General features: G+C 44.9%; 1 protein-coding gene across 2 annotated transcripts in view; it reads right to left on the bottom strand.

Moving 5' to 3' along the window:
- The window catches only part of LACTB (lactamase beta), a 67939-nt gene extending 61742 nt beyond the window's left edge, over positions 1-6197 (bottom strand). The window contains exon 1 of one of the 2 annotated variants that reach the window (XM_073619139.1): positions 5867-6197. In XM_073619139.1, coding sequence (XP_073475240.1) covers positions 5867-6052 — 186 coding nt within the window. In that variant the 5' untranslated portion in view covers positions 6053-6197. The remainder of the gene's footprint in view (positions 1-5866) is intronic. The other variant, XM_073619140.1, reaches the window with a different exon arrangement.
- Positions 6198-12147: the final 5950 nt, after the last annotated feature.

Below are 12147 nucleotides of genomic sequence, written 5' to 3'. Positions count from 1 at the left end.
GTGGGCATGAATGGTAAAGCATGGAGGTTATCTGAACAGTAGGGATTTCCTCAAAAATTGTATCAATCTTCTGTTTGAAGTGATTGGCAATCTCCTGGGTAGTGAGTGAATTGGTGGGTGGAGGCAGTGGAGGAGGAAGTAGAGAGTTGAAGGTAGAGAAGAGTTGACAGGGACGGGATAAGGTGTTAATGAGAGAGATGAAATAGGTCTGCTTAGCAGTGAGGAGGCTGGAATTGTATTTTTGGAGGGCAGATTTATACTGGCTGAAATCTTTCTGGGACTTTGTCTTATGCCACAGGCGTGTGTTTGTCATATTTGTTTTGTATCAATTTTGTTTGGGTAGAGCGTCGCACGACTGCGCAATTGTCAGTTAAAGCAACGCAGTGCCGTATCGCAAAAAAAGGCCTGGTCATTGAGAAGCCAAATCTTTAAAAAAATTAAAAATTGCGATTTCGAATCAACCCCCCTCACGATCTTAATCTGGCACTTCTACAATTCATGTAACAAGTGCAGAACCGTTCTCTGCTCAGAGCTGTCAAAAAAAAAAAAGAAAAAAAGCAGCCGGCTAAGTTTATCACAACACTGCTCAGCACTGAGAAATAAAGAGAAACATTGTATCATTTGGTTCTTTTAGATCAAAGGAATGAACTATGATCTGTAAATTAGGTCAGTTTATTCACTTAAAGTGGACCTTCAGTCATTATTTTCATCTATTAAATCTTCTGCCCTTGTTGTTTTAACTTTGGATAGTAAAATATTTTTTTTTATGCCAGTAAATACCTTATACAGCCCACTTCCTGTTACTTGTATGGTCATTAGCCTAGGCTTATGACATCATGCCCAGCTCTCGTTCTCTAATGCCGCGTACACACGACCGGACTTTCCATCAGAATAAACTCTGACGGTCTTTCCGACGGAGTTCCTGTGAAACGGACTTGCCTACACACGATCACACCAAAGTCCGTTCGTTTAGAACGCGATGACGTACAAAGGGACTAGAAAAGGAAGTTTAATAGCCAGTAGCCAATAGCTGTCCTTGCGTCATTTTTGGTCCGTCGGAATAGCATACAGACGAACGGTTTTCCCGATAGGAATTGATTCCGTTGGAAAGATTTAAAACATGTTCTATTTCTAGGTCCGCCGGAATTTTTGAAAAAAAAAAGTCCAATGAAGCCCACACACGATCGGAATATCTCATGAAATTATTCCGTCTGACCTTTTCTGCCGGAAAGTCCAGTTGTGTGTACGTGGTATTACTCTCATGAGAGTTTGTCAGGAAGGGAGGGGGATGAGTCATAAGAGGGCCAATGAGAGCTGCAGAGCTGGATGTGTGCCTCTGTGTAAATCCAGGAAGTGAACAGGCAGCAGCTTTAGCTGCTCACAGTTAAAATGGCTACAGCCAGGCTCAGTGGAGGGAGATTTCTGCAGCATATTTGGCAAGTACAGGATAACAGTATATAAAAAATAATATGCAAAGTGATTGGAGGGAAGCTTCAGAATGGCAGAGATGTTTTTATTACAAATCATATGAGCAGACTGCAGTTCCTCTTTAAAGACTAAAGCCTCGTACACACAAACGGATTTTCCGAAGACAAAGCATCTGACTTTGTTGGGGCGTTGGCCGTGAACTTGTCTTGCATACAAACGGTACACAATTGTCGGCCAACAAACACGAACATAGTTACATACTATGAGGAATTTCAGCTCTTGAGCACTACCCTTAGGGCACCTTCTTCTAATGTTGTGTTTGGTGAGCATCGATTCTGAGCATGCGTGTTTGTACTTTCAACTTTTTTGTGACGGATTTGTGTACACACGATATGAAAATCCGATCGCGTGTACGAGGCTTAAGCCTTTTTCTGACACTTGTTGCTTACAAGTTAAAATCAGTATTTTTTGTGAGAAAATGACTTAGAACCCCCAAACATTATATATATATTTTTATTTTCTAGGGTCTCTGCTAAAAAATGGCGGTCGTTTGTGCAGTGTTCTTTCAAACTGAATCTTTTAGGAAAAAATACACTTCAACGAATTAAAAACAACAAAAAAAACCTAAAAAACAGTAAAGTTAGCCCATTTTTTTTGTATAATGTGAAAGATGATGTTACGCCATGAGAGAATCGTGATCTTTATTCTAAGCAAAAAAAAAAACGTGATTGTCATTTTAGCCAGAATCGGGCAGCTCTACCATACACACTTCCATAAGACCTCTTTCACACTGCAGGTACTTTTCAGGCCTTTTAGCGCTAAAAATAGTGCCTGAAAAGCGTCTCTCAAGCCTCCCCAGTGTGAAAGCCCGAGTGCAAGCAATATCTTTGGGGCGGTGCGGGAGAGGTGTATACATCGCTCATAAACCACCCATGCCATTGAAATCAATGGGCAGCGTTGCCGAAGCACCTGCAAAGCGCTTCGGCATCAGCGCTTTGTGGGCGGTTTTAAGCCTTTCCTTGGCCGCTAGCGGGGTTGAAAGCGCCACTATAACAGCGGTAAAGCCTGTGCCCCAGTGTGAAAGGGCTCTAAATGATGGATTTATTTTCTAATTGATCTCTCCCGATTGGAATAATCGATCTATAGTGGCTAACCCATTTGATCAATATTGCACATGAGGAAGTGAAATTCAATGGATAGTCTGAAGATAGAATTGTAAGTTAGTTATTGATCGCATCAGCATGCAATCTCATAATCTGATTGATGAAAATATGACTCAAATCATGACCAAAGCATCTCGGTTCTACCGATCAATACAACACAACCCATCACTTTTGGCCCTGGCTGATCCACTAAATTTGATCAAATCCAATCTAAATGGAGTCTAAAGCCTCGTAAACACACGATCGGATTTTTGTCCGGGAATTGTGTGATGACAGACTGTTGTCCTAAAATCCGACCGTTAGTACGCTCCATCAGACAATTGTTGTCCAACTTTCCGCCAACAAATGTTGGATGGCAGGCTAGTAAATTTTCGGCGGACAACAGTCTGTTTTCAGATTTTCCTATCATGTGTACACAAGTCCGTCACACAAAAGTCCAAAGTACAAACACACATGCTCGGAGTCAATGCTTACCAAACACGACATTAGCAGAAGGTGCCCAAAGGGTGGCACTCAAGAGCTGAAATTCCACGTCGTACGTCACTATGTTCGTGTTTGTTGGCTGACAATTGTCTACCGTTTGTATGCAAGACAAGTTCCTGGCACATGCCCTTTGGACAAAAGTTTGACACTCTGTTGGCCAACAATCCGATCGTGTGTACGAGGCTTTAGGCTCGGGGTACAATACTTTACACCTGTGCAGGGCCAGATTTACCAGCGCAGGTGTTCCATGTATCCCTGTACCATTGATGTCTTTTGGGGCACAAACAACCCCCCCCCCGCGCGCTGTTTGCTGGTCAGTCCAACACTTACCCCATTGTGGCGGGTGGCAGGCAGCGTGGTGCAGCTGTTCGGCCTGAGTGTCCTCCCCTCCTTTTCCTAGGCGTCCAATAATATTGCCTGTCCTTTCAGCCAATCAGGTGAACGGTGTCAACCCCGCTTCCTGATTGGCTGGGAGGAGGATCAGTGTTACAACAGCAAATATTCATTTGCTGTTGTAACGCACTCTCTGCGACCCAAGCCCACCCTATATTGAAGCCTATTGGAGCCTCTGGCTCTAATCGGTGCTTCAAAAAAAAAAAAAAAAAAAAAAACAGCCCCTCCGCATTGGAACCCACGCGCCTGTGTCCTGAAAGGGGCCGGACGCATGGATAGGGGAGGCGGCGCCCGTGCGCCCTTAAAGCGGAGGTCCGGCTGTTTTTTTGTTTTGTTTTTAAATTCAGCAACTACAAACACTGTAGCTGCTGACTTCTAACCACTTCCGGACCGCCCACTGTATATATACATCATTTTTTTGAAGATGGATATCTCGGTAACGGCAGCAGCTGCTGCCACAACCGAGGTATCCATCTTTTCAGCGGGCGGTTCCGTACATGATAATGGTGGTCTCTGCGGCGGGTTCGCCGCGAGATCACCGTTATCGGCGGCGGGAGAGGTGCCACCCCCCCTCCCGCCGCTCTCCCGCACCCTCCGCCGCTTACCGGAGACGTCGGTAGCAGCGGAGGCGATCGGGTCCTTTCCCTGCTTAGGTATGGAGACGAGTGAGGCTAAGATGGCCCCCACCCGTCTCCATACCATGTGACGGCTGGAGCGACGTCATTACATCAGCTCCGCCCACTTCTCTTAAAGGCACAATTTTTTTTGTGTCATTTTTTTAAACGACTTTTTTTTTTTTTTTTTTTTTGCATTTTAGTCTAAATATGAGATCTGAGGAATTTTTGACACCAGATCTCATATTTAAGAGGACCTGTCATGCTTTTTTCTATTACAAGGGATGTTTACATTCCTTGTAATAGGAATAAAAGTGATCCAAATTTTTTTTTTTTTTTAAAAACAGTGAAAAAATAAATAAAATAAACCACACATGTGAGGTATCGCCGCGACCGGTAGAGTGAGAGCAATAATTCTAGCCCTAGACCTCCTCTGTAACGCAAAACATGCAATCTGTAGAATTTTTTAAACGTCGCCTATGGAGATTTTTAAGGGTAAAAGTTTGACGCCATTCCACGAGCGGGCGCAATTTTGAAGCGTGACATGATGGGTATCAATTTACTTGGTGTAACATTATATTTCACAATATAAAAAAAAATTGGGCTAACTTTACTGTTGTCTTATTTTTTTTTTCAAAAAAGTGAATTTTTTTCAAAAAAAAAATGCGCTTAGAAGACCGCTGCGCAAATACGGTGCAAAAAAAAGTATTGCAATGACCGCTATTTTATTCTCTAGGGTGTTAGAAAAAAACCAATATATAATGTTTGGGGGTTCTAAGTAATTTTCTAGCAAAAAAAACTGTTTTAAACACCTAAAATCCAAAACGAGGCTGGTCTTAAAGTGGTTAATAAGTAAGGACACTTACCTATCCAGCGAGCCAGCAATGTCGGCCCCCCGAGGCCGATTCGTCCATCGGATCGGCTGCCGGCGCCGCCATCCTAATGAAGGGAAACAGGCAGTGGAGCCTTGCGGCTTCACTGCCCGCTTCCTAAGTCGCGCGGCGCTTTGTGAATGGATGCCTGTCTACTGGGACGGACAGACACGTCCCAGGAGACAACGTGAGGAAGGACAAGAACCGCGTGGTAGGAAGTGGCAGATTAGGATGATCTGCCTAGCAACAGCCATTTCTGGTAAGTAAACAAATTATTTATTTTTTTTTCAAAATGTTTTTTAATGTATTTTAAGGAGCGTGTTTATTTTATTTTTTTTTTTTAGGGTGGACCTCCGCTTTAATGGACGGGCCTCCACTGGTCCCAATATGGCATCTGTGTGGGTGCGGGGCCCTGAATGCAGACAATGTGAGCTAAGGGCCCCCCATGTCATATCGGAACACAGTGGCCGTGCATCCGTTGTGCCCCAATAGAAATCAATGGCACGGGACACATGGAACTCCTGTGCAGGTAAACACAGCCCTGCACAGGTGTACGGTATTTGGAAGGAGGCCTAAATCTATGGGACAGGAGGGTTATCATGACTATTCAGTCATTTGCAGATCAATCAGATAATAAAATCAATGCATGTATGATCCCTAGTGGACTTGATTGTACATGTAGTCATACTTCATGTATGTTGTAGCAATCTCTGCCTACATATGGCATTATAAAGGACATGATTTCACCACACACACAATGTGCCATTAGAAGGGCTCCTTGAAGCCTGATATCAGCGTTCATCATGTGTGTAGGAGATTAGGAGCCTCCACTGACGGTGCCCAGGTGTGCAGTGTTCCCCGCACAGCATGCTGGGAGTTGTAGTGTATGGAGTCCCCGGCCCTCCTCGGTTACCTTCACCCTCCTCAGTAACTCCCGGCTCCTATCTATGGCCGTGCCGTAGGCCGCCCGGCTTTTCCTTTTCCTCTGCCCGTCCTCCTCCCCGGGGCTCTCCGAAACGCTCGCCGCTGCCATGGCCAGACCCAGACCAAGCAAAACTCTCGGGAAGCCGCGGCCAGGTCGCAGCAGTCTGGACAACATGGTTCCTGTCAGTCCCCTCTCCGGACTACAGATCTACTCCAACCCCGGGGTACGGGCCCACTTCACGGCCACACACAGGGGAGGGCCGGGCCTCGGTGCCACCTCCCTCAGTCACTTGGTACAGACTGCCACTCAGAGGGAAACGACGAGGAAGGAACCAAGTTCATATCCCGGGGGGGGGGGTACACATTAAAACAATACTCTAATAATGCCCTTCTCAATTAATTCTCATACATGTGTTTACATGGACTTGTATTGTGCTCCCAAATGTTTCATTTTCACATGTAGGGGAGAGTAAACCAAATTGCAATTCCTGTGTCCAATACCATAGAAACTTTAAATAGAACTAAAGGCAAAACTTTTTTTTTCATCCTCCATAGAGTAGAGGCCTGTACAGACGCTACGAAAATACCGCTTTCGGTGCGATAATTGGATCGTTAGTACAGAGCTATCGAGCGCTGATCACGACAATTCATCCGATATTATTCGGACAAGCACGAAAATTTTCCTCGTACGATACCAGATCGTATGATTTTTGTTTAGTCAGTACAGTTGTCGTCCGAAAATACAATACAAATACATTTAAACACATGACATCACTTCCGATTTTTTTTTTTTTTTCTGTCGTACGAGAATTTTCATGACTTTAGTACAAACTAGCCTCAGAACCTATGTAATTCATGTGTGTTCAGGTTTAAAGGGATGAAGTGGCACCCTACTCTCACTTCCTGTTTTGGCTATGGGACAGGAAATGAAGGGAAATCTCCCCAATAGGACACAGATCGCAAAAAAAACCCCCAAAAACCTCACAGGGGTTATAACCCTCCCTTATGACCAGTACTTATGATCCGAATATTGTACGACAGATCGTACAACTTTTTTTGGTTAATAAACGCAAGTAGTAATTGAATAGGTTATTAATACTTGCGATTACACAGGTTCTGAGGCTAGTTTAATTACCACCTTAATCAGCCTCAGAACCTGTGTAATTAATGTGTGTTCGGGTTTAAAGGGATGAGGTGGCAACCCTAAGCCCCGGTTCACACAGGGGCTGCACGACTTGCAGGTCGCCTCACCGAGGCGACCTGCACACGACTTCCACGGCGACTTGCAAAACGACTTCTGTATAAAAGTCTATGCAAGTCGCCCCAAGTTGCCCCCAAAGTAGTACAGGAACCTTTTTCTAAGTCGGAGCGACTTGCGTCGCTCCTATTAGAACGGTTCCATTGTACAGAACGGGAGGCGACTTGTCAGGCGGCTAGGTCGCCTGACAAGTCGCCTCTGTGTGAACCGGCACTAAGTGAGAGGAAGCCCTGCAAACTGAAGAGGCGTTTCGCCCGCCCCACAAAAAAAATTAAAAGCCAGCAGCTACAAATACTGTAGCTGCTGACTTTTAATATATGGACACTTACCTGGCCTTGCCTTCGGATCAACTCCCAGGTGCTACCACCGTCATTCCTTGTAAGGGAAACCGGCAGTGAAGCCTTTCAGCTCCACAGCCGTTTCTCTACTGCGCATGCACGGAGTGCGCCTACGCATTGTAACTGCCCCGGTGGCAGAGGAAGGAGGAGGGGGCTGAACTTCTGAGGGATGGTGCCGCGACGCTGTCTCCCAGAAATAGGGGAGGGTACATGTCAAAATGTGGCACCAAGGTGGGGGGGGTGAAGCAGATAAGCGGAGCTCCCACTTTTTGGTGGAACTCCTCTTTAACCAGGACCGGAAGGATTTGCACCCTTAATGACCAGGCCATTTTTTGCATTACGGCAATGCGTCGCTTTAACTGACAATTGGGTGGTCGTGCGACATTGTACCCAAGCAAAACTTATGTCCTTTTTTCCCCCCACAAATAGAGCTTTCTTTTGGTGGTATTTGATCACCTCTGCAGTTTTTATTTTTTGCGCTATAAACAAAAAAAGATTGATAATTTTGAAAAAAAAAAAAAAAAAAAAAAAAAATATTATATATATATATATATATATATATATATATATATATATTTTTTTTTTTTACTTTTTGCTATAATACATATCCAAAAAAATGGAAAAAATGTCTTCATCAGTTTAGGCCAATATGTATTCTTTAACATATTTTTGGTAAAAAAAAAAAAAAATTCGCAATAAGCGTATATTGATTGGTTTGCGCAAAAGTTATAGCGTCTACAAAATAGGGGATAGATTTATGGCAGTTTTATTAGCAATGGCGGTGATCAGCGATTTTTTTTTTTTTAACGGGACTGCGACATTGCGGCCGACAGATTGGACACTTTTGACACTTTTTTGGGACCACTGACATTCATACAGCGATCAGAGCTATAAAAATGATTACTGTATAAATGTGACTGGCAGGGAAGGGGTTAACACTAGGGGGGGATCAAGGGGTTAAGTGTTCCCTAGGGACGTGTTTCTAACTGTATGGGGGCTGGGCAGACTAGAGGAGGAGAGAGATCGCTGTTCCTGATCACTAGGAACAGCAGAGCTCTCTACTTCCCTGACAGAACTGGAAACTGTCTGTTTACATTGACAGATCCCCGTTCTGTCTCTCTGTGGAACGATCGCGAGTCCTGGTGGAAATTGCCGGCCACGCACATCGGCTCCGGCATAACTGTGTGGGGGATGCTTTGACAGGGGGAAGACAGAGAGCCGTGTTCCTGCTTAGCAGAAACACAAGATCTCCATCTTCCCCTCTCACAGAAGGATGGTATGCCTTGTTTTTATTGGCAGACCACCGTTCAGCCTCTCCTGAGAACGGTTGTGGGGTGCCAGTGAACATCGGGTCTGCCAGACCCGCTGATTGGCTCCTGCTGTGTCCAACCACAGCAGGAGCGTGTCACCGGTGGCGTGTTCCCTAGACCCAGTGCACAAAATCAAGTACAGGTATTTGATTTCACGCAGGAGGGCCGTCCTATCGCAGTATATCTACGTTGGGCAGTCCAGAAGAGGTTAAACACTCTAGGATTAAAGCAGAACTGAACCCTCCTGTCCTCTGCAGCCAAGGAAGCCGCCATCTTAGCCTCTGTCTGATCTGCACATGTGATCAGTTATGACACCAAACATTTGATGGTTGGTTGAGAGCACAAGCAAATGTAACAGCATTCCTGGCATACCTGGAATGTAACTGTTTTTTGAAGCTGTTAAATCGATGGGTTTATCTTTAACCACTTGCCGCCCGCCATATAGCAGAATGACGGCGGCAAAGTGGTTGTGTTATCCTGACCGGATGTCATATGACGGGATCAGGATAACATAGCCAGCTCGCACCCACGGGGGTGCGCAGCGCGGCGATCGGAGGTGTTGTGTGTCACTCTGACACACTGCAACTCTGATCGTGGTATGGAGCCTCTGACAGAGGCTTCTTACTACGTGATCAGCTGTGACCAATCACAGCTGATCATCACGTGAACCGGGAAGTGCGGGTAAACGGCTTTCCTCGGTTCACGCTGAAAGGGAGAGCCAATCGGCGGCTCTCCCTGTCAGTGGGGGGGTCTGTGCTGATAGTAAACACATTGATTATCAGCCCAGCCCCCATCAAAAGGTGCCCATCCGCTGCCAATCAGTCCCCAACGCTTGCCAGCCTGTCCCCATAATAAACACAACAGTGCCGAACAGTGGCAATCAGTGCCCAAAAAAGTGCCAATCAGTGCCCCATCAGTAATGCCTGTCAGTGCCCCATCAAAGTGCCAATCAGTACCACTCAGTAATGCCTGTCGGTAGCTCCTCATCAGTGCTGCCTATCCAGTGCCACCTATCAGTGCCCATCAGTTTTTTTTTTTTAAATTGTCGGTTATAGCACAAAAATTTAAAACCGCAGAGGTGATCAAATACCACCAAAAGAAAGCTCTATTTGTGGGAAGAAAATTATAAAAATTTTAGTTAGGGTACAGTGTTGCATGACCGTGCAATTGTCATTCAGAGTACAGCGCTGAAAGCTGAAAGTTGTCCTGGACAGGAAGGGATGAAAGTGCCCGGTATTGAAGTGGTTAAAGTGATCTTGTCAGGAAAATAACAATCTCCAAAACCCTCACCCTGCAATAGAAGACTAAATATCTACTACCTGCACCATCAAACACAGCTCTGTTGAAGAGAAATCTTCCTTTGAAATTGGTTGAGAAACCAACACTTCCAATATCGTTCATCTGTTGCGTCCAGAGGTTTCTCGTATCACTACTACATCTCAGCAGACCCTAGAGGAAGATTAGGTAGTTACTCTTTTTTTTTTTTTTTTTTGCAGAGCGTTGCCTGCTACTGTGTAGTGTGTTGGTGTGCCATTCAAAAGGTCACCTCAGTGCATTGCACCATGGTTCTCGTGTACCCTGCGTTGTGGTAATGTGCCATAAAATATGCGTTTTGCCACAGCTTAAAGAGGTGAGTGGGTCCTAATTCAACCACCAAGAAAATAAAAAAATAAAAAAAACACACACTTGTCACACAAGAGGATGACCAAAACAGAAATGTCTGTAGGTATCGACATAGTTGGACATGAAATCCCGAGACCTCAACAAGAGATGTTACATTGTACAAAGTTGGAAGAGGATCACATGATCTGTAAAATCCTGTGGGTTTTGGTGTTTTTATCAGTAAACAGAAATGTTTGTAAAGAGGCAGAGAAAAAGAGCAGAACAATGTGAAAGGAAGACGAATGGAAAAGCAAAAGTTAATGGGAAATTAGGGCTAGGCATAGCTGTGTAGCTTTCTAACTGAGCATAAATAAAGAGTCTCACTTTACATTTCAGATTTTTTATTTATTTTATATTATGGACAATGCAGCAAGAGGAAACACCCCAATGTGGATGGGTACAAACAAAGCTTCAAGCGGAGTTCCACACAAAAATGGAACTTCCGCTTTTCGGAACCCTCCCCCCCTCCGGTGTCACATTTGGCACCTTTCAGGGGGGAGGGGGGTGCAGATGCCTGTCTAAGACAGGTATCTGCACCCGCTTCCGGCATAGACTCCCATGGGAGTCTACGCCTCTTCCCGTCCCCACCGCGCTGTCTCCTGGGAAACACACAGCTCCCAGGAGAGAGCGGGGACCACTTACGATGCGCAGCGCGACTCGCTTCCTGATTACCTCACCCAGGATGGCGGCGGCAGCTGCCGAGAACCGAGTGGGTTCTCGGCGTCGCCTGCCGACATCGCTGGACCCTGGGACAGGTAAGTGGCCATGTATTAAAAGTCAGCAGCTGCAGTATTTGTAGCTGCTGGCTTTTAATATTTTTTTTTTTGGCGGTGTGGGTGGACCCCCGCTTTCAATATGGGCAGAAACAATGCCAGGGTGATCTCATCTTTGTAGTCCCAAAGTCATTCACATAAGAAGCCGGGAGTTTTATTAAACAAGTCCACCAGACTACATCCAGAACCAAAATATCGCTGCTAGATGGGCTGACCTTGTAATTGTGATGACCTAGGTCCTAATGTATCAAAGGTGAATCTTGCCACCGTAAAAAATAATGTTATCTAAAATTTAAAAAGAATTTCTGTGAGCTCCTGAACCTTTTCCCCCTCTTTTTTTTACATTTATTTGGAATAACCAGTTCACGTTAAGCCTGGTACACACTAGTAGAACTGAAGCACTCAAGAGGAGCCGCCGCACTAATGCCCTGTACATACGATAGGATATTCCGACAACAAAATCCATGTTTTTTTTTCGATGGATGTTGGCTCAAACTTGTCTTGCATACACACAGTTACACAAATCTTGTCGGAAATTCCTAACGTCAAGAACATGGTGACGTACAGTGGGGACGGGAAGTATTCAGATCCCCTTAAATTTTTCACTCTGTTATATTGCAGCCATTTGCTAAAATCATTTAAGTTCATTTTTTCCCTCATTAATGTACACACAACACCCCATATTGACAGAAAAACACAGAATTGTTGACATTTTTGAAGGTTTATTAAAAAAGAAAAACTGAAATATCACATGGTCCTAAGTATTCAGACCCTTTGCTCAGTATTTAGTAGAAGCACACTTTTGATCTAATACAGCCATGAGTCTTTTTGGGAAAGATGCAAGTTTTTCACACCTGGATTTGGGGATCCTCTGCCATTCCTCCTTGCAGATCCTCTCCAGTTCTGTCAGGTTGGATGGTACACGTTGG

Source organism: Aquarana catesbeiana, linkage group LG03 (assembly GCF_042186555.1).
Source record: "Aquarana catesbeiana isolate 2022-GZ linkage group LG03, ASM4218655v1, whole genome shotgun sequence".
NCBI classification, from domain to species: domain Eukaryota; kingdom Metazoa; phylum Chordata; class Amphibia; order Anura; family Ranidae; genus Aquarana; species Aquarana catesbeiana.
This window is presented reverse-complemented; position numbering and strand designations above follow the sequence as displayed.